Source organism: Aspergillus terreus, genomic scaffold, assembly GCF_000149615.1.
Source record: "Aspergillus terreus NIH2624 scaffold_15 genomic scaffold, whole genome shotgun sequence".
Lineage (NCBI taxonomy): Eukaryota > Fungi > Ascomycota > Eurotiomycetes > Eurotiales > Aspergillaceae > Aspergillus > Aspergillus terreus.
The window spans coordinates 764,305-782,466 of record NT_165938.1 but is presented as its reverse complement, the minus strand read 5'-3'; the positions used below and the strand labels follow the sequence as shown (position 1 = coordinate 782,466).

Here is an 18,162-nt window from a genome sequence, read left to right as displayed (position 1 = left end):
CCGGCCGCAACATCTCCCGTCCAGACCAGTACTCCCTGGTAAACTCCGTCCGCACAGTCCCAGGATGCATCGCAGCCGCCACCGCCCGGTCCCTACTCCGCGTCCGCAAATACAAGTCCAACGTCTTCGCCAGCTGGAAGACAGCCGCCTTGCTCGCCCGGTAGGAATACCAGCCGCCGGTGCCGTTGTCGGAGATGGAGCCCACGCGCGCGGCCATCATGGCGTAGATTGAATGGGACGGGAGGTGCATACTCCTTTCGCCTCCGTTTGTATCCAGCTGATGAGGTTCGAATGGGGATGAGGATTTGGTCGGGAGGAAGGGGGAGAGGTGTTTCATTAGGAGCATTGGGCCGAGAGTGTTGACGCGGAAGCTGTCCAGGGCGAGGGATGCGTCGATTTGGGAGGGAGATTTTTCTACATGTAGGATCCCTGGGACGGTGATTGCGAGTCGCAGTGGTGTGTTTGGTAGTGAGTGTTGGATTTGGGAGGCCATGGATGATATTGTTGATTCGTCTGGAGGTCTTAGTCTTCCGTGCAATCGAGCTGTGAATGGTTTAACGTACCGGTTACGTCGACTTTAAATATGCGTAGTCTGTCCTCAGCCTTGGAGACACTGTTCACGCTCTTAAGCAGCTTGTTTCGCAGCTCATCGCAGTTTCTTCGGGCGGTTGCTACCACGGGCAGATCGGTATGCGCTAGAAGATGACGGGCAAACGCGAACCCCAGGCCTCTGGAGGCCGGAGTTACAATCGCGAAGCCTGGGTTTGGGGGCATGAAACAAACGATATCGATTTATACGATATTTGAGAGCATTTTATCACCGTAGATCGCGTCTAAAATGTGACCATTCCAATCGTCCCTGGGCCAACGAGGTGACGTCACCTATAAAATGCCACCGATCAGTATCCCTCTGGTAGACGGAGTAATTCTCCAGAACGAACGACTGCTACCAGAGTCCACGATAGAAACGCCAGTGCAACCCAGAAGTATTCGTGATGCTCTGCGGCAAAGAACTTTAAGCGAGGTTGACTTTTAAGCTTTCTCCATAAATGGAGATGACGACTCAGCATCATTCCTATCCCTCTACTCGCACTAAAAGTCCATCACCATGCCGTCCATAAACTGGAACACCCTCTGCTACAACAGCGCCTGTCTGATCGCAGGGGTCTTCGTCCTCGACTATGGCGCCGACAAGTTCATCGACCATACAGCCCTCCTGGCGCGGCGTTTGGGAATCTCGCAGACTCTCATCGCGCTACTCACCGCGGGCGCAGAATACGAAGAGGTATGCCTCAATGACATACATGGAAATTATATACTAATATCATCTAGCTCGCCGTGGTAATCGCGGCGGTCCTGCAAAAGCGCGGCTCCCTGGCCCTGGGAAACGTCATGGGCTCGACCATTTCCAACATTCTCGGTGCCTTCTCGCTAGGTCTGCTCGTCCATCCCGGACGCATGCAATTCGACCGCAGCGCGCGGTCTTACACCGCTATCCTCCTGGGACTGACAACCATGTCGGCTGGATTGACCTGGGGGGGAAAGCTGAACCGCGTGACGGGGGGTATTCTCGTCGCGACCTTCGCGATATACCTTTTTTCCATTGGGTTCGCGATTTACCGCGGGGTTGTCGATGCGCCGGAGTTGTCGGACAGCGATAACGACAGTGACAGCGACAGTGACAGCGACGATGTTGAGTCGAGGATACACCCCTCGGAGACATCGCGGCTGCTGGGGGATCAGCTACCGTCTCCGGTTGAGGGACGGCATGCACCGTCCTTGGCTTATCATCTCGTGCATCTGGTCATCGGGCTCGTTGCGCTCTCGCTGTCGGGGTATATTCTGGCTCAAAGTGCCAGCGCAATCGCAGACTCGCTGCATCTGTCTGGAACTGTTGTCGGGTTTACAATTTTGTCCATCGCGACGACTATCCCTGAGAAACTCATCGCTATCATGAGCGGTGTGCGTGGACACAGCGGTATCGTGGTCGCAAACACGGCGGGCAGCAACATCTTTCTACTCACGCTGTGTGTGGGTGTTGTAGCGCTCTCTGGTGAGGTCAGTGGGAACATGTCAGATTACATGACTCTGTTCGAACTCATATCGGTCTGGGTATCTGCTGCACTACTGGCGGCAGTCGTATTTCTAGATCTGGGCCGGTGGATGGGCGCAGTCCTCCTCATCGCCTACGCAGCCTTCCTCGTCTGCGAGTTCACCGTGTATAGAAGATAGCTACGCCAAGATCGTCAAAAATAGAAATGAATTGCTCCGCTGTCTATGCATGGTATCCGCTAAAAATCATCACAATGCACTCATACGTCGTAAGTCTTCTTCTCCACGTCGTAAATCGGCGAACAGGCCAGCTTGCTCTTCCCCCGCAGCCACGGCCCGTAGATCATGAACCCGACCGGAATCGGAATCATGATGGCGGCGATGCAGCCTAGCATCGTGCCGGCCCACTGCACCCCGAGGTTCTCCATCATCTGTTTCGAGAACAGGGGGAACGAGCATCCTATCGCGGAGCGGAGGATAGTGTTTGCGGCGATTGTCGATGCAGCCCTGTTCCGTTAGCATGCGTCGTGTTCATAACATCGAGAATAGACTCACAGTGTGGGATAGCAGTCAACGATATAGTTGAAGCATTGGAGAAAGATGCAGAAGATCCCGAACCCGGTCAGCAAGCCAGACGCCATGGGCGCAATCCAGTGGATCGAAGACGTGTATCCAGTCCACCCGAACCTGCAACCGTCAGCCACGTTCATACACCTGTCCCTTGGTTCAATGAACTTACCAAAACATCCCCCCGGTAAAGGCGACAGCGCCCACAATGGCCGGTGGAAGACGCCATTCGGGGATGGGTCTGTCCCCATTCGCGGCCAGCTTGCGCGCATACGACCCCTGCAGCATGAGGATGAAAACACCCCCGAGCAGCTCGCCCAGTATCAGCCCGACGAAGGCCAGTCCGCCCACGCCCATGTTCATCCCATATACGCCCTGGAAAACAACCGGGTACGCGCCCAGCAGCGCATAGATCAGCCCGTAGATAAACGAGATATACAGCGAGACGAGCAGCAGGATCGGCTCCGTGATGAGCATCTTGATCGGCCGCCCGAAGTTATTCCGCAGTAGCTCCTTCAGCTCGACTTCGACCTCGTCCTGCTTGGCATGGATGCCCCAGTTACGTGTCTGGCGGCGCAGGGTAGCCGCCTTGCGGACAAGAATGACGGGCGCATACGTCTCGTCCAGGAAGAATAGAACCAGGAGGAACCCGAGGAACACCATGATGGTCGATATGTACATGATCCAGCGCCAGCCGAGCGAGCTGATGGCGATGAAGCCGCCTACAAAGGGCGCCGCGAACGGCCCGATAAACACCGCCATGCAGAAGATCGACATGACGATGCCCCGCTGTGTGTTGTTGAATAGATCCGCAAACACGGCGGGCACGATGGAGATGGGGCTGGCGGCGAACAGCCCCGCGAAGAAGCGGGTTAGCATGATCGTCTGCACGTCCTTTGCTGTTGCGCAGGCGATCGTGAAGACGCCGCAGCCGAAGAGGCCGATGCACAGTGGCCAGCGCCGGCCGATGAGTTCGGATGCCGGGGCCCAGATGGTTGGGCCGGCGGCGAACCCGAGGACGTATAATGTCACACCTAGGGAGCCTACCTCCTGGCTGATGTGGAATTCCTCACTGACGGAGGAGATGGCCGCGGAGAAGACGGCACTGGTGAAGGATCCTGCGAAGGTGCCGTAGACTAGGATGCACACCAGCGCGATCCGCCGTAGCATCGACCAGTTGTACGGGTGTAGGGGGTCATCGGCGCCGTCGAATTCCACCACGTAGGTCTCCGGGTCCGGAAGGAGAGGCGGATAGTCCTTGCCCGCTCCCATGGGCAGCCATTCGTCTCGGGGGAGGGGGCCTCGCGTCGACCCGACGGTCGTCTTCTGCTGCAGTCGGTAGGTGTTGATGCGGTTCAGCTCGAGCGAGTCGAGGTGGTCGGCGGTCTCGTCGGAGTCTTCATATTCGTCGCTGGTGTCATCGCTGATGGAGGGGTATTTGTCGCGATCCTCCGGATGATGGTCCATTCTGACCCACCGCAGTCAGGGAGTTGTGTTTTTATCTTGCTTCAGGCTGTATGGCTTCATGTTGAGGGATAGTGGACTATACATATAGCCCCGTGCAGTGGAGCCACTCGCCCCAGGACCGGTTTTTTCATCGTGTTTTTCTATTCTCTTACGTGCTATCATCCACCGTTCCACTATCAGGCGAGACTGTCACCTTGACGTGCTTCTGTTGTGGTCGCGACAGATCCATTCTTTTCCGCGATGGAGAAATTTTTATACAAGACTCGCTTGATAGTAGGCTGCTTCAGCCACAACGCCGAGCGCTGTATGAAATTGGCCAATGAAAGTGCATAATTTCAAGCATCAGCCACAGGGTCCTCGGAAAGGAACGGCGTTGTGGCTAGTGTAAGCGAGAATTGCCGACGACATCCGCGCACAGCCGAGCATACCCGCTATCAATCTGGCCCATGTAAAACATCATAACCCGCGTGGCAACAGCTTTTTTATAGATCGAGCAGCAACCGGTTATATATGGGTCAAGACCATCAAGCACGGCCAGATTGATCCACGATGATCCACATAGCTTCTGTCGGCTAACGTCTGTCAGGCACTTCGGTTGCCGTTTACCCGACTTACACTCGTATCTTGGGCGTGGCCGAAATTCGACGAGGATGGACCAGACAACATTCTGTTTCACCATCACGCCAAAACAGACGGTGTTATATAGTGTAGAGAACTTCGAATCATGGCTTATGAAAGGCTAGACAGGGTCTCGACCTCATCGGATCATAATATAACAAGGTAATGATTTCGAAATATATCCCGTCGGCAAGCCGACGCTTTCGAGCCGGCTTTTGCCAAGTCGGATATCCAGGCCAAGGTTGCAAGGAAGCGAGGGTCATAATGCAATAAGACGGCAGTCACAGCTAAGCACTACCGCGTGTTTGGGCTCCTGAACCAGAGGTGATCCGGAAAAATCCAGGGCGACGGATGATAACTCGCCAGGCAAAAGAGTATGCCATTTTTACCGGCAAAACAAGTGCTTTAGTTGCCTTCGCGGCCGCGCCTAGAAGGCTGCCAACAAACCTGTCGGGAATGAACTTTAAGATCCCAGCCCAAGGGATACAAATGAATCCACATATTATGCATATTGCCCACTGTGGCCCATCAAGTCTAGTGACATGAAAGGCAGCCCCTCCGACGAATATGATCAGGATCTGGCCTCCCACCATCACGGCATTAATCGCAAAGAACCAGTAGTTCCTCTGTATCCCCTCGAAGATGTTGAACTTGTTGTCGAGGCGGCGGCAGTTGAGTTCGTTGAATATTTGCATCCAGACAAAAGTGTTGAAGATAATGGTGTCGAGTTGGAGCCGTTCCGTGTAGTCTTCGGTATTCAGGTCAAGGATCCTACCTCCTGCAAAATAGAGGGTGAAGCAGAGCCCGAGCTTGTATATGGATTGACCCAGTATCATCTTCCACATTGTGGTAGTGAACAGCGGAGCATTCCTAGGGGTCGGGGGACGATTTAAGATGCCCGCTGTAGGCGGATCCGTTGCTCTAAGGATAGGAGATTAGAATGAGATATAACGTTCTTCACGTTCTCTTCCAGAGGTCGAGGTTGTCAAATGCATCGCTAATACTCACAAAGCTAATGCAGCAAAAGTATCCATAATTAAATTCAGCCATAGCAACTGAATCGCCTTGAAAACGCTTTCATTCTCATCACTGTAAATGGCTGTCACTACCGTGATCAAGACAGCGGTGATATTCACGGTGATCTGGAACTGTGTGGTGTCAGCAGCGATCGTTTAGGGTATCCTGTCATCAAAGGTATACCTGCAGGAACTTGGCGACAGCATCGTTAACCGAACGTCCCCAGGCAATCGCAGTAACAATTGACTTGAAGTTGTCGTCGAGAAGGACTATCGAGCTGGCTTCTCTGGCCACGTCGGTACCACTCATTCCCATCGAGAAACCCACGTCCGCCGATTTCAGAGCTGGTCCATCATTGGTCCCATCGCCAGTGACAGCCACAATTTCTCCAAGATGTCGTAGACGCTCAACCAGAACCCGTTTGTCCTCTGGAGATGAGCGCGCCAGGACCTGGAGCCGTGGAAGGACGTTGTCTAATTCGCCATCTCCCAGTTTCCGAAAGACAGATCCTTCCATGATCACCCCGTCTTCAGATGTTATGCCGCATGACGTGGCGATTGCTCGAGCGGTGCCAACATTGTCACCTGTTCTATGTGAGCATCTCAGGCGGAATGAGCAGCGTTTGGCCAAAGCACCAACCAGTAACCATCTTCACCTGGATTCCAGCTGCACGACATGTTCGAATTGCTTCTGCAACTTCCGGCCTTAGCGGGTCCTGAATGCCAAATACCCCAATCCATGTCAGATCATTGACAACCGTTTCGAAGCCCTTCGCGTTGTCTTCCAGGCCGTTGTGTTTTGCAGGAGGCCAGAGGTGGAAATCCCGATAGGCCACGGCTATGGTGCGCAGGCCCGTTTCAGCGAACATGGCAATCGTGTCGGAGATTACCTGGCGATCTTCCTCTCGCATGCGTGCTTTTTCAATCGTGTCTGCACTTGGCTCAGCCTTCGGTGCCAAGACCAGTCCTGTGGAAGACCGAAGTACAAGCTCGGCAGCTCCCTTCACCAGCAACCGATACCCAGTGGGAGTCCTATACACCACCGCCATAGCTTTGCGAGCAGAATCAAAAGGGTACACATGGACTAACTGCATGTTTGCTTGCTCTTGGGCGAGGCTTGTCATTCCAAGGTGTCTCTTCGCGAACTGAAGGAGAGCTACCTCCGTCTTGTTTCCACTGAAAGCCATTCCATCCTCATTTTGAACCTCAAATGCAGTAGAGTTGCGAATGACACTTGCGCGAAGAAGTTCCGTAAAGGCCCCTGTTAACTTCTGCAAAGTTTCCGCAACGGTGGCTGTATCTCTGTGTGGAAGGGGACTGGCGGGCCGCTCCCCAAACAGCTCATGAGTGCCGAACAAGCCGGCCACTACGGTCATCTTGTTCTCTGTCAGCGTTCCTGTCTTATCCGAGCATATAACAGTAGCGTTTCCCATTGTCTCGCAAGCCCGAAGCAGCCGTACGAGGTTGTTCTCCTTCAGCATCCGAGCCGTTGCAAATGCTAATGCTAACGTCACGGCAAGTGGGAGGCCCTCTGAAGACATCGTTAGTGGATTTACTCCAAATCCGGAAACTTTCTTCCATACCAGGTATTGCAACAACGATGACTGTGACTGCTACGATTAAGATGTCCATGAATTCCTGGCCTTTCTCCGCAGGCGTGGCGTCATTTCCTTGGAGCTGTACCAAAAAGCGGATGAAGAGGACGGCGAATAACAGCAGAGCCGCGCTGGTTCCCTTTGTATCAGCGTCTGGCCTTGACGAGGATGTCAGTTAGCCTCGCATACCTCAATCCAAACCATCCTATCCAGTTTGCCAGCCGACCCAGCTTTACTTGCAGCGGGGTGGGCTCAGAGTCGCTTCCCAAGGCGCTTAATATTTTGCCATACGTTGAATGGGTTCCGACGCTGGTGACCAGGTATGTGCCCAGTCCCTCGAGGACCTTGCTGCCGGATATAATAAAAGGGTCCAGCTCCTCCGACGGTCCGCCACTGCTGAGACTATCCCACGCTTCAGTCCCACTGACTTTCTCAACCTGGTCCGACTCGCCGGTTGTTGACGATTCGTCGCACTTGATTCCATGGTTTGTTATAACCACGCCGTCGCAGGGAGCAGAGTCCCCAGCCTCCAGATGCACAACGTCCCCCACGGTTAATTCGCTGATGTGCACCAGGTCGGTCTTCCCGGAGCGTACCACTTTCACTTGGCGATCGGATTTCTGTAGAGGTCAGTACATGCCATGACGCGATCCGCATATAAATTACCCGTCTGTTCAACTTCGCAAACTGTTTCGCTTTCTGCCAGTCATTCCCTGCCGTGGCCCCAACTACTATCACGATAGCAATGCACACGGCAACCCCCTCAATCCAGTCTACCTGAGACTGCCCACTCACTGCTTCATATATGCCAAGGGACAACGACACGACAGCTGCAATGGTCAGGAGAATCAGGATTTTGTCGTTGTAGGCATCCCAAAGGAGTCTCAGGAAACTCTTTCTTCTGGCGGCGGGGACGACGTTACGCCCAAATACCCGTCTTCTATCTGAGAACGGCGGTGACGGCGCCCGCGGTAGGGACACAGAAGCGCCTGTGAAATATTCTGGAAAGCCCTTCTTGTTTGATCCACCAATTTCGTGGACCTGCGCAAAGGTGGCATAACCCAGCAGTGTAGTCTCATCCGCTGATAATCCCGCCGTTAAATCGGTTTGCAGCCCGTACTCTAGGCCGTGGAGGCCTCCCACAGCATGGAAAGCATCGAGCGATTTCGGATTCAGGAGCTTATTCAACTGGCCGGGAGTGAAGGCGAATTTGTTGTCGGTTATGTGGTCTCCTTTCTCATCTTGGGGGTCTGGGGCCAGTACTTCGGGCAGAGACTCGTTGGTGTAGCGTGGTATGCTAGGCTTGGCCATTTGTACTGATCAAGCAAGCCATCATTGGAGTGGTCTTGTTACCATATGTCCATATCTGGTTTCGACCGTGACTTATATATAACGGAAACCGTAACCAGATATGTTTCTACGCTAGCCTGTCACCAACTGTGGCAATGTATACCTTTTGAGGTAGCCGTTCGAAATGACTACGTAGCGACTCCCGACACCTGAAAGATCCATAACGAGTGGTAACCTGGTTACAGAATCAAGATGTTGATGTTGGCCATCCATAACGATCTATTTGCCCATGGCGCCTTACACAGCCCCCCTTGGCACATGGTGCATTGTTTGGGTCACCCAACTTCTACCGCGAAGGTTAACTGGCTGCTACGTCAACACTTCATTTCTTAGGATGTACATTAGAAACATTATGCTGCTGCCAATAATGGGGTCTAGATCCGTTGGATTTAATAGCAGTGTCGGTGGCGAGGGTACTGACCAAAGATTAGTTCTCGGTAGAATTGATCAGGACATGACGCACGGAATTAGAAAACTAGATCATCGATCTTGCAATCATTTTGAGAGGCGCTCTTGGCCAGCTGTAATGTGGCCCTGCATGGTTATCAATCTACGCTCTTATCAATGAAGCCATAATAAGGTGTAATATATCTCAACAGGCGCCATATCAGTGCAAGTCTCGGAGAGTCTGACCGTCATACCGTGGGTATTAGGCTGCATCTATATAGGCTAATGTCACGATATAAGACGTAAAGCTTACTCATGAGGACGGTCACCCTGTCCATTGCATTCTCTCACCATGGTCATCTTGATCCATATAGCCTTGGTGGGCTCATTGTTACTTGTGCAAGGGAGCAGGCGAAGAACATCCAAGCCGTGTTCCACGCTGACACCTGCGAAAAGAGCATACTTCTCGAAAGCACTCTATACAACCCAGGATACAACAACACTCTCCATGTGCGCACCACCCACTCTTTCAACAACAAACCTATTAGCCAAGTCCAGTTCGACGATGTACCAACAGGCGCTGCAACCGGGACCGGTCCTAAATCAGCCTATTCCTATCTGAAGTCCAGCAGCTTTACAGCTGTCGACACCCTCGCCGCAGCCTCCCTCCGCTTGACATCATCTAGTTCGTTGGCGACGTTTATATATGAAGTCCAACTCCCTTCACAGCGAGATCCTGTCTAATACCTTCATAATATTTTCTATGAACCTCACACCGATGACGTCGTCGTCGACGTCTTCAGTCTCCAAGTCTCCAAAGCTTTCGTTGTCGGCATCCAAACACGTCAAGCACGAAACCACCACTTGCGCGTATTTATCACCCATGCGCTGTGCCAGCCTCGTAGATGCCTGCTCAACCAGGAAGTTCTTGAGCTGCCACGCTAGATCGTTGAACGAGGATATCGGACTTTTTCTCTGACACCACGCAATGAAATCGTAATATGGTTCGCCGAACTTGGACTGCGGAGCAGAGGGAGAATTGAATGACGCTTCAGGTGGGTCTTCGTACTTCACAAAGGATTTCCAGAGGCCGATTTCGAGTAGACAGACGCCCAGACTGTAGATGTCGTGGCGCATGTTGTATTTTTCGGAGGGGTCTGTACCTTGTCGGTTCGGGTGGCGGTAGACATTGCGAGCCCAGGTCATGTCTCCTTCCATCAGCGTGCCGGCGTCTGCTGCGCGGAAGGCATCAAAGCCGACGAGAACAGAATGGTTGTACTTGGACTGTGGCATCTCGAAGCAGAGTACCGACTCGGGGCGAATGTTCTTGTGGACAAATGCAAAGGTATGAACGTAGTTTACAGCTTTTCCAAGTTCACGCGATATATTGATTTTTCGGGATAATGAGATGTCATCGTCTGAGTCGAGCAGCAATTGGCGTAGGGACCGCAATTTTTCTATATCTTGCGGCGAGCGGAAGATAATTTGGAATTGAGAATATTCTCTCTGGCCTGGCGATGGTGAGAGAAGGCGAGGCGGGGCGGAGGTAGGAGGCTCCAAGCTTTCGCCGAACTGCTGGGCTACGGCAGACGCTATGTCCGGTCGTGGAACTGCGACAACCCCTTTGCAGTTCAGAAGGCCAAAGGCCAAAGGATCGGCTTGTGCAAGCTTCGCCGCGAGAACACGCACGTCTCGGGCAATAGAGCTTACTCGTGTCGCGTCTCCGACCTCGATGGTGTCAACAATATACCACTTGTCTCCCCTTGCGTCTTGTCGTCTGCCTGCTCTGGCATCTGAGAAGGGTATATCAGCCCACTCCATCTGCATCTCCGGTAGGAAAAGCGATCTGGTTTGTTCTTTAGAGGGTGACAGCACATTTCGCAGTCCGGCAGCGAGAGCAAGAGGGGTCTTAGCGGCAGTTGCAGGCCCACGCACTTTTGCCTCTGCAGCTTTTGCCTTTGCCAACTCAGTATCTAAGATTGGGCTTGCGATCTTGATAAGAAGGTACCACGAGGGGTCAAAGCGGCGCTGCCACGCCTCAAGCTCGGATACAACGTTGTCGAGTGCCTCCTTCTGCCAAACCCAAGCCGCCTTGGATCTGAACCGAGAGAGGAAGATCTTCGGTCGAGAAGGCGACGGCCTTTGGGCGACTTCTTCTAGAGTATTCACAGCAATAGAGAGGCTGAGCAAGAGCTGGTTTAACAGCTCGTCTATGACACGGCAATGGTCCGCATCCATGATAGGTGTGATGCGGACAACAAAGTCCACTTGTCGTTTCGTGCGGTCCCAGCAGGACTCGACAATGATTACTCGTTTCTCCACCTCAGTCTCTGCATGCCTCCAGGTCGAGCATACGTCTATCAACTTGGCACCAATCCTAAGAGAGTCAGGGACACTATTTTAGGCCAAAAACAGGAATATCAAACATACCTGTAGCACATATCCACGAGGGTGATTATCGTACCTGGATCCATGATGACTAGTAGCACATGCACAAACTCTAAAGTCTAGTTGCTTAATTGGTATACGGATCCTAGGTTGCATTTATAAGGGGATGTGGTCGAGATAATGCGCGGTCGAGCTGGAAAGGAAGATGGAGCCATAAGCGCCTCAGTGTGGGATCCCACAGCATGTGACCCAAAATGAGGCTGAGGGCGCCAAATGCGGGCTGGTTGGCCAAATACACGAGATCACGTTCAACTGAAATGTTTGCTTTTGATGCCTCTTAATTCTTGTCATTGCTCCGGGCCTTGCGAGCGAACTCCTCCCTCTGAGCCTGATAACCCAGAGCAACTATTCGTCCTGGTATTGCTTTAGATCTGCCAAAGAAGCACGACACATGGAGGCATTTGCAGAATCCCCGCTACGTGACTGGAAACTTCAAACCACGAAGAACCATGGGGACTGGTACCATACACGGTCAACGGGCATTGAGTCCTGGCGCCCGGTCAAAAGCCTGGGGAGCGGCTCCTTTGGAGAGGTTTGGCAGGAGCAATGCACCTCCAGACCCTCGCAGAGCAGCGTTCGGGCTGTGAAACATCTTCAGAAGCGACAGGCAAAATTCCTAGAGATGTCACAGCGAGAGCTTAATGCCCTTGTCACTTTCTCTGAGGCTGAGGTAGGTAGCAGTAGAAAAATTGATCGGCTGGCAACCGGACTAATCACTGGTGTCGCAGTACAAGCATTACTTTGTCCAATTCCTTGGCTGGTTTGATGATCCACACAATCTCTATATTGCGATGGAATTTGTTGAGCATGGCAACCTTCAGAGCTTTATAACTGCCCCTTTCCCAGAACATGAAGCCGCAGCAATTATCACCCAAGTGGCACGAGCATTGCAATACATGCACCAGCGCAACTTTGTTCATCGGGATGTTAAGCCCTTGGTACCTGCCCCTATCCTTCAGCGTCTTCCATCAACTGACATTTCCCGAGAATATCCTAGTTTCATCCCCACGTCCAAAGTGGCATGTTAAACTCGCCGATTTCGGAATTGCAAAGAAGACAGATGGCACTTTTCTAGAAACGCACTATATTGGGTCCCCTGGCTATATGGCCCCGGAGCTGTATGGTGACCCTTCTCGTCATTATACCGCGGCAGTCGACGTATGGGCACTGGGAGCCGTGGCTTTTTGCCTGCGCACATGCTCTCCTCCTTTCAGAACAATCAAACACTTGCTCGACTACGCTCACGACCATAGGGTCCAATTCCCAATCCGGCCACTGGGGACTTCGAGCAGCTTTTGTATGAACTTTGTTCTGGGAACAATGGCGGACTTGCCTGAGCGTCGATTGATAATTGAACATGTGCTCGCTCACGAGTGGCTCTCGCAAAATTCTACGGCGAGTGAGGGGTGGGTTGGCACATTATTTCCCATTTCCATTTGGGCGGTCGTACTGATTTTCGAAGAGCTGACACAAGCGTGCCCTCCTCGACGGTCTCCACAATGTGGAGTATATCCCCATCAAACGCCTGGTCTAATACATACAACAACACCGGAATCCAACCTCCGCGACCCCTTTCGCCTGCCATACCGATGACATCCCTTACCTCAGTGACCGCGTCACAGGCAGAGCACTTGGAAAACGAATTAGAGAAAGGCCTGGACAGTCTGCAACTGGGCGGTGGGGAAATTAAGGATGACAATGAGCCCGCGAGAGAAGGCGCGGCAAACGCAATTGACCATGAAACTAGGAAAGTGATACAGCGCTTAACAGAACTCACCCTGCTCTATCGCCAGCAACAGGATTTCGGGTTTGTGGAGCTGCTTGGAGGTGAGCTGCTCAGTCGTACGCGTCGAGCCTTTGGCAACAAGCACCTGGCCACCATAAACGCCCTGGTAACTCTCGCGGACAATTACCGAGAACAGGACAAACACACAAAATCAGAGCCACTATACAAAGAGGTCTTTTATCTGCGTCGCGAACTACTCGGGGACGGACACCCGGAGACAATCAACGCCCTAGATAGTCTCGCCAAGACATACATTGCACGGCAAAATTACGCGGAGGCGAAAGCAAGCTACGAACAACTTCTCTCTCTCCGGAAGGATATTGCTGGCTTGGACCATCCAGATACAGCGATAACCTTGACAGGTCTTAAAGCCATCAACCAGACAATGAGCACGCCGTTGAAAACTAAGCAGCATGTAGAGAAAGTCGCCGTCAAAGCTCCCCCTTACCGATGCGTCAGACTGACGAGTTAGCATTGCCCGGATTATTCTCTACGTACCGATTAAGCCCGCTAACGATGTAATTCAGTTATCGGCGCCGATGGCCTCGCTAAAAACAATATCTTCCGTGAGTGCCTGATAGACTAGATGGATTTTTCTGGAAGCCCATTGGCTGATTAATTGCCTCCCCTCCTCACTCTAGGATTTCCTGACCCCTACGCCGCTGTCACAGTTATTATGGGAGAACTGAAGGGGAACACGCAAACCACTTCTGTAGAAAAGAAGACTCTTAATCCGTTTTGGAATGAGTCGTTTAGCCTGTAAGTTAATTCCAACCCCACCAGACTGGTACGGGGTATGGTGTCCCGAAGAGAAACGCCAATATTGACAGCAGTGCCCATACAGCAGGGTAAACACATATTGCTATTGGTATATCGTGATACAAGACCTGAAGAGGCTCATGAAGTCAGACAAGGGCGTTTTGGGTGCCGTGGACTTCCGCGTCGGCGATGTCATAGACTTGACTAAGGATGACGGTGATGGTGCGATATCTCCCTCTGATCTTTGCGAAATGGGGTGGCTGTCTTATGATTTCGTTTCTCTCTTCTTCTTAGCAGAAGGCTGACTTCACTCCTGCTCTTGCAACAGATATAACGATAATCCGTGACCTCTATGACCCCCAAACACATAAGCTCCGTTCTCAGGGGAGAATCAGGTTGAATCTCGCTACCAGGAGAGTAGATACGGTAGACGAGGAGCTTGGTGGCCCATCATCTGCAAGTTTTGGGAAGCAATCCCTGCCGCAACCAGCAACTGAAAGGGATAATACACGCTTTCACGACACAATGGGCTGCGAGCTTCCAGCGGGGGGGTTCAGTTTGGAAGACAGTAAAGGCAATGCTTATTACATATATTGACCACAATACGAGGAGCACAACCTGGTTTTCACCAGTAACTAGGAATACAGCTGGATTAGCTGCGTCGAGCGTTATAACTCTTGTAGCGTTCTTCTCTTGTGAGGCTCTATCTCCATTCCCGACGTGGCTTGTGCAAACTTCCCAGAGGAATCCATTCTTCATCGCGCGTGCTAGGGGTAGCCATCCGACGCGATCACGCTGGGCATCCGACCCAGCTGGACTGCATGCTGCTGGTCCTTCGCCTTTTCCAACCTTGATGGACTCTCTATCAAGCCACTTGGGGACGTGCCGCGCAGTCACATCCCGGAGACCCTGGCATGGGAGCTTCGCGACTCGGGGCACAGAACGTGTAGAACACATGGATTGCGTGTAGTAGAGAAAGTTACAAGGAGATGGATATGTCCGGGATATCTTGGGGACGAATGTTAACGTGGTTGAGATCTTTGCTCTGGCTCCGGATGAGCAGGAGGTGTGGGCATTCTGTCTGGATGATCTCGAGGTTGAACTTTTGGATCGGAGTATGGATGAGTGAGTGTAGGGATGCTTGACAGCATCTAGGATCTCCCAATCCATACCTTTGAATATCCAGGGAATATCGGCAGCTGGCTATTGAGTCGTATTCTATTCGCGTCTCATGAGCTATGTGCTTGTGTACCTCCATGTCGATTGACTCTGATTCTAACAACGTCTGCAGGAACAAGGCTGACAACGACGAGAACAATCCATGAATATGATGTGCCTCTCACCAACCAGGAGATTAATTTCAATCCATATTTGCTGTCCGAGAGGAGACTTAGACGCCATGGTGCCCACGAATGTGCTGAACTTGATGCCGCCAGCTGGAGTCAATCGTGCAGGGCGACCCACGAGCAAAAGCTTGGACAGAATCCCAAGGCTGCCTCTGAAGAGCTGCATGATATGTCCGCGGAGATTGCAATACCTGCAAGCAGCTTACCGCCTCGCTTTGTGACAGGGAAGTCCCCGATAAAGTAGGTAGCCAATGCAGCACCCTTGGCCGCACAACAGCGAACCAGCCCGTAAGCAGCTATTTATCCGGAGATCACCACCAGCCATCAAAGCAAATGCAGCGCATGCTTTCATAAACAAGGCACACGCCACTGGAACCAGTATCCCCACCACTCACAAAATGTCGATCGCGCAAGAGTCGTCAACCTCAGCTCCGCAGGATGCAGCCTGCATGCTGCGGATTCCATCCGGACAATACTCCCGATGCTCGATGCGGGGAAGGCCTGTAGCGCCCTGACCGAGGTCCGTAGAACACCACTGGACTGCCCAGGCAATAATCGAGGCGATGGATATTTAGGCGCGATCCCCGCGTTCTGTGCCGTCTTTTTCTTTCCAGCGTGTGCATATTTTCTCGCGGAAGCAAGTATAGACCATGATCTTCACATCTACACGACCCCAGCTGCAGAGTAAGTACTTCCTCGAGTCGCTGGCAGAATCGCTCTCACGACGATAGTCCCAACAAACCTTCCAATATGGGACTGGCTGTTTGACTCGGAACACTCCCCGCTGCGCCGATTTCCTCCCGCAGAGCTGGGCGCCTACGTCAATGCCGTGACCGAGGAGCGAGTGCGCTACGACGAGCTGAAGGAATACACCACGTACATTTCCACCGCATTGGTTCGCAAATATGGCCTCCAGCCCGGCGAAACGGTCGCCCTGTTCAGCCCCAATACCATCTGGTACCCCGTGGCCATGCTGTCCACCGTGCGCGCAGGTAGGTCGCTCGCTCCTGAAATGGAACCCTCTAACAATGCTAGGCGGCGTGGTTTCCGGCGCTTCGCCCGCGTACAACGTCGAGGAAATGACCTACGCGCTCAAAACCGCCCAGGCGAAGTACCTCATGACCGTCCCGTCGTCTATGGAAGTGGCCGTCCCCGCGGCGCAGGCCGCGGGCATCCCCCAGGAGCGCATTTTCCTCCTCGACGGGCAAAAAGAGGGGTACACTAGCGTGCAGGAGCTGATCCAGATCGGGAAGAGCTATGCCGATGCCCAGGTCGAGTCGTTCAAGCTCTCCCCGGGCCAGACGAACCGCGAGGTGTGCGGGTTTCTGAGCTTCAGTAGTGGCACCACTGGATTGCCTAAAGCGGTGCGTCGACTCGGCTTAAAACATCAGGTAAATACTTACGTCCGCTAGGTGATGATCAGCCACCACAATGTGATTGCGCAGTGCATGCAGGTGCAGCAGGTGACAGCGCCGGACCACAAGCGGTCGCTAGCCGTACTGCCTCTCTTCCACAGTGCGTGCCTGCATAAAGCCCACAGGGATACCCATGCTAACGCGCCCAGTCACCGGCCTCGTGCACCAGATGCACCTCCCCGTCTTCCTCAACTCGGAGGTGTACATGCTGCCCGCGTTCACAATGGCGAGCATGCTCGACACGGTCGTCAAGTACCAGATCCGCGAGCTGCTCCTCGTGCCGCCCATCGTGATCCGGCTGCTCTCCGACCCCATCGTCGCGAACTACGACCTCTCGCACGTGCGCAAGTTCTCGTCCGGCGCGGCGCCGATCGCGCGCGAGGTGCTCGTCAAGCTGCAGGAGCGCTACCCGCACACGGGCTTCAAGCAGGGCTACGGCATGACTGAGACGTCCAGCTGCATCACCATGCACCCGCTGGACAAGCAGTCGTACGCGTACGCTGACCGCGGCGGCAGCATCGCGGCCAATACGGAAGTCAAGATCGTCGATGTCGACTCGGGCGCGGAGCTGGGGTATAACCAGGCCGGGGAGATCCTGGCTCGCGGCCCGCAGATCGTCATGGGGTATCTGAATAACGAGAAGGCGACCCGCGAGACCTTTGATGCGGATGGCTGGCTGCATACGGGTGACATCGGGTTCATGGATCAGGAGGGCTTCATCAACATCACCGACCGCATCAAGGAGATGATCAAGGTGAAGGGGATTGCGGTGTCGCCGGCGGAGCTGGAGGATCTGCTGCTAGGGCATGAGGATGTTGAGGATGTTGCGGTGACGTCCATCCCGGACGCGTACTCGGGCGAACGGCCCAAGGCGTATGTCGCGCTGAAGCCGGCGGTCAAGGAGCGGCTGGGGGGCACCGGCGGGCTGGTCGATACCGGGCGCAGGATCATCGAGTATGTGCGCGCGAAGAAGGTCCGGCACAAGTGGATTGTCGAGGTGGAATTTGTTGATGAAATCCCGAAGAGCCCTAGTGGGAAGATCCTGCGACGGGTGCTGCGCGACCAGGAGAAGGGGAATCGCAGTGGGAAGCGGTTCGTGGTGCGCGACGAGCGGACCAGAGCGAAGCTTTAGTCGGGGTCAGGTAGATAATGCCATGCTAGTTGTGGTGGTGGTTTGTTGATTGTTGAAGATATACAGATCGATCGATGTAGCATTGTCGACGTCATCGCCACCGGTCTGATCGATCGACCCAACTACAAAAGCTCTTCCCCATCCCTTATTCACTCGCACATAATTAAGACAGACCAAAATGTCCGCAACATCAAAAAAGTACCTCTTTGGCGGCGACCGGTAAG

The 18,162-nt window shown here is 53.3% G+C and overlaps 6 protein-coding genes across 6 annotated transcripts; 3 read left to right on the top strand and 3 right to left on the bottom strand.

The window, feature by feature from the left end:
* Positions 1–1,108: 1,108 nt before the first annotated feature.
* Positions 1,109–2,232, top strand: ATEG_09762 (sodium:calcium antiporter; the record flags this gene model as incomplete). The annotated part of the gene is made up of 2 exons (XM_001218383.1): positions 1,109–1,285; positions 1,333–2,232. 2 exons carry the CDS (start codon positions 1,109–1,111, stop codon positions 2,230–2,232), a joined length of 1,077 nt encoding a protein of 358 aa, XP_001218384.1.
* A 555-nt stretch (positions 2,233–2,787) lies between these two features.
* ATEG_09761 (uncharacterized protein) lies at positions 2,788–4,086 on the bottom strand (the record flags this gene model as incomplete). Its single annotated transcript, XM_001218382.1, has 1 exon — positions 2,788–4,086. One exon carries the CDS (start codon positions 4,084–4,086, stop codon positions 2,788–2,790), a length of 1,299 nt encoding a protein of 432 aa, XP_001218383.1.
* A 905-nt stretch (positions 4,087–4,991) lies between these two features.
* On the bottom strand, positions 4,992–8,626 carry pmcC (putative calcium transporting ATPase (Pmc1); the record flags this gene model as incomplete). The annotated part of the gene is made up of 7 exons (XM_001218381.1): positions 4,992–5,625; positions 5,713–5,852; positions 5,905–6,305; positions 6,361–7,251; positions 7,304–7,473; positions 7,505–7,935; positions 7,982–8,626. 7 exons carry the CDS (start codon positions 8,624–8,626, stop codon positions 4,992–4,994), a joined length of 3,312 nt encoding a protein of 1,103 aa, XP_001218382.1.
* Positions 8,627–9,775: 1,149 nt separating this feature from the next.
* On the bottom strand, positions 9,776–11,526 carry ATEG_09759 (uncharacterized protein; the record flags this gene model as incomplete). The annotated part of the gene is made up of 2 exons (XM_001218380.1): positions 9,776–11,429; positions 11,483–11,526. 2 exons carry the CDS (start codon positions 11,524–11,526, stop codon positions 9,776–9,778), a joined length of 1,698 nt encoding a protein of 565 aa, XP_001218381.1.
* Positions 11,527–11,891: 365 nt separating this feature from the next.
* Positions 11,892–14,350, top strand: ATEG_09758 (uncharacterized protein; the record flags this gene model as incomplete). The annotated part of the gene is made up of 6 exons (XM_001218379.1): positions 11,892–12,170; positions 12,347–12,899; positions 13,271–13,753; positions 13,814–13,852; positions 13,928–14,045; positions 14,182–14,350. The coding sequence occupies 6 exons, from the start codon at positions 11,892–11,894 to the stop codon at positions 14,348–14,350; spliced, it is 1,641 nt and encodes a 546-aa protein (XP_001218380.1).
* Positions 14,351–16,041: 1,691 nt separating this feature from the next.
* Positions 16,042–17,938, top strand: ATEG_09757 (acyl--CoA ligase; the record flags this gene model as incomplete). The annotated part of the gene is made up of 5 exons (XM_001218378.1): positions 16,042–16,075; positions 16,123–16,383; positions 16,427–16,782; positions 16,837–16,906; positions 16,956–17,938. 5 exons carry the CDS (start codon positions 16,042–16,044, stop codon positions 17,936–17,938), a joined length of 1,704 nt encoding a protein of 567 aa, XP_001218379.1.
* Positions 17,939–18,162: the final 224 nt, after the last annotated feature.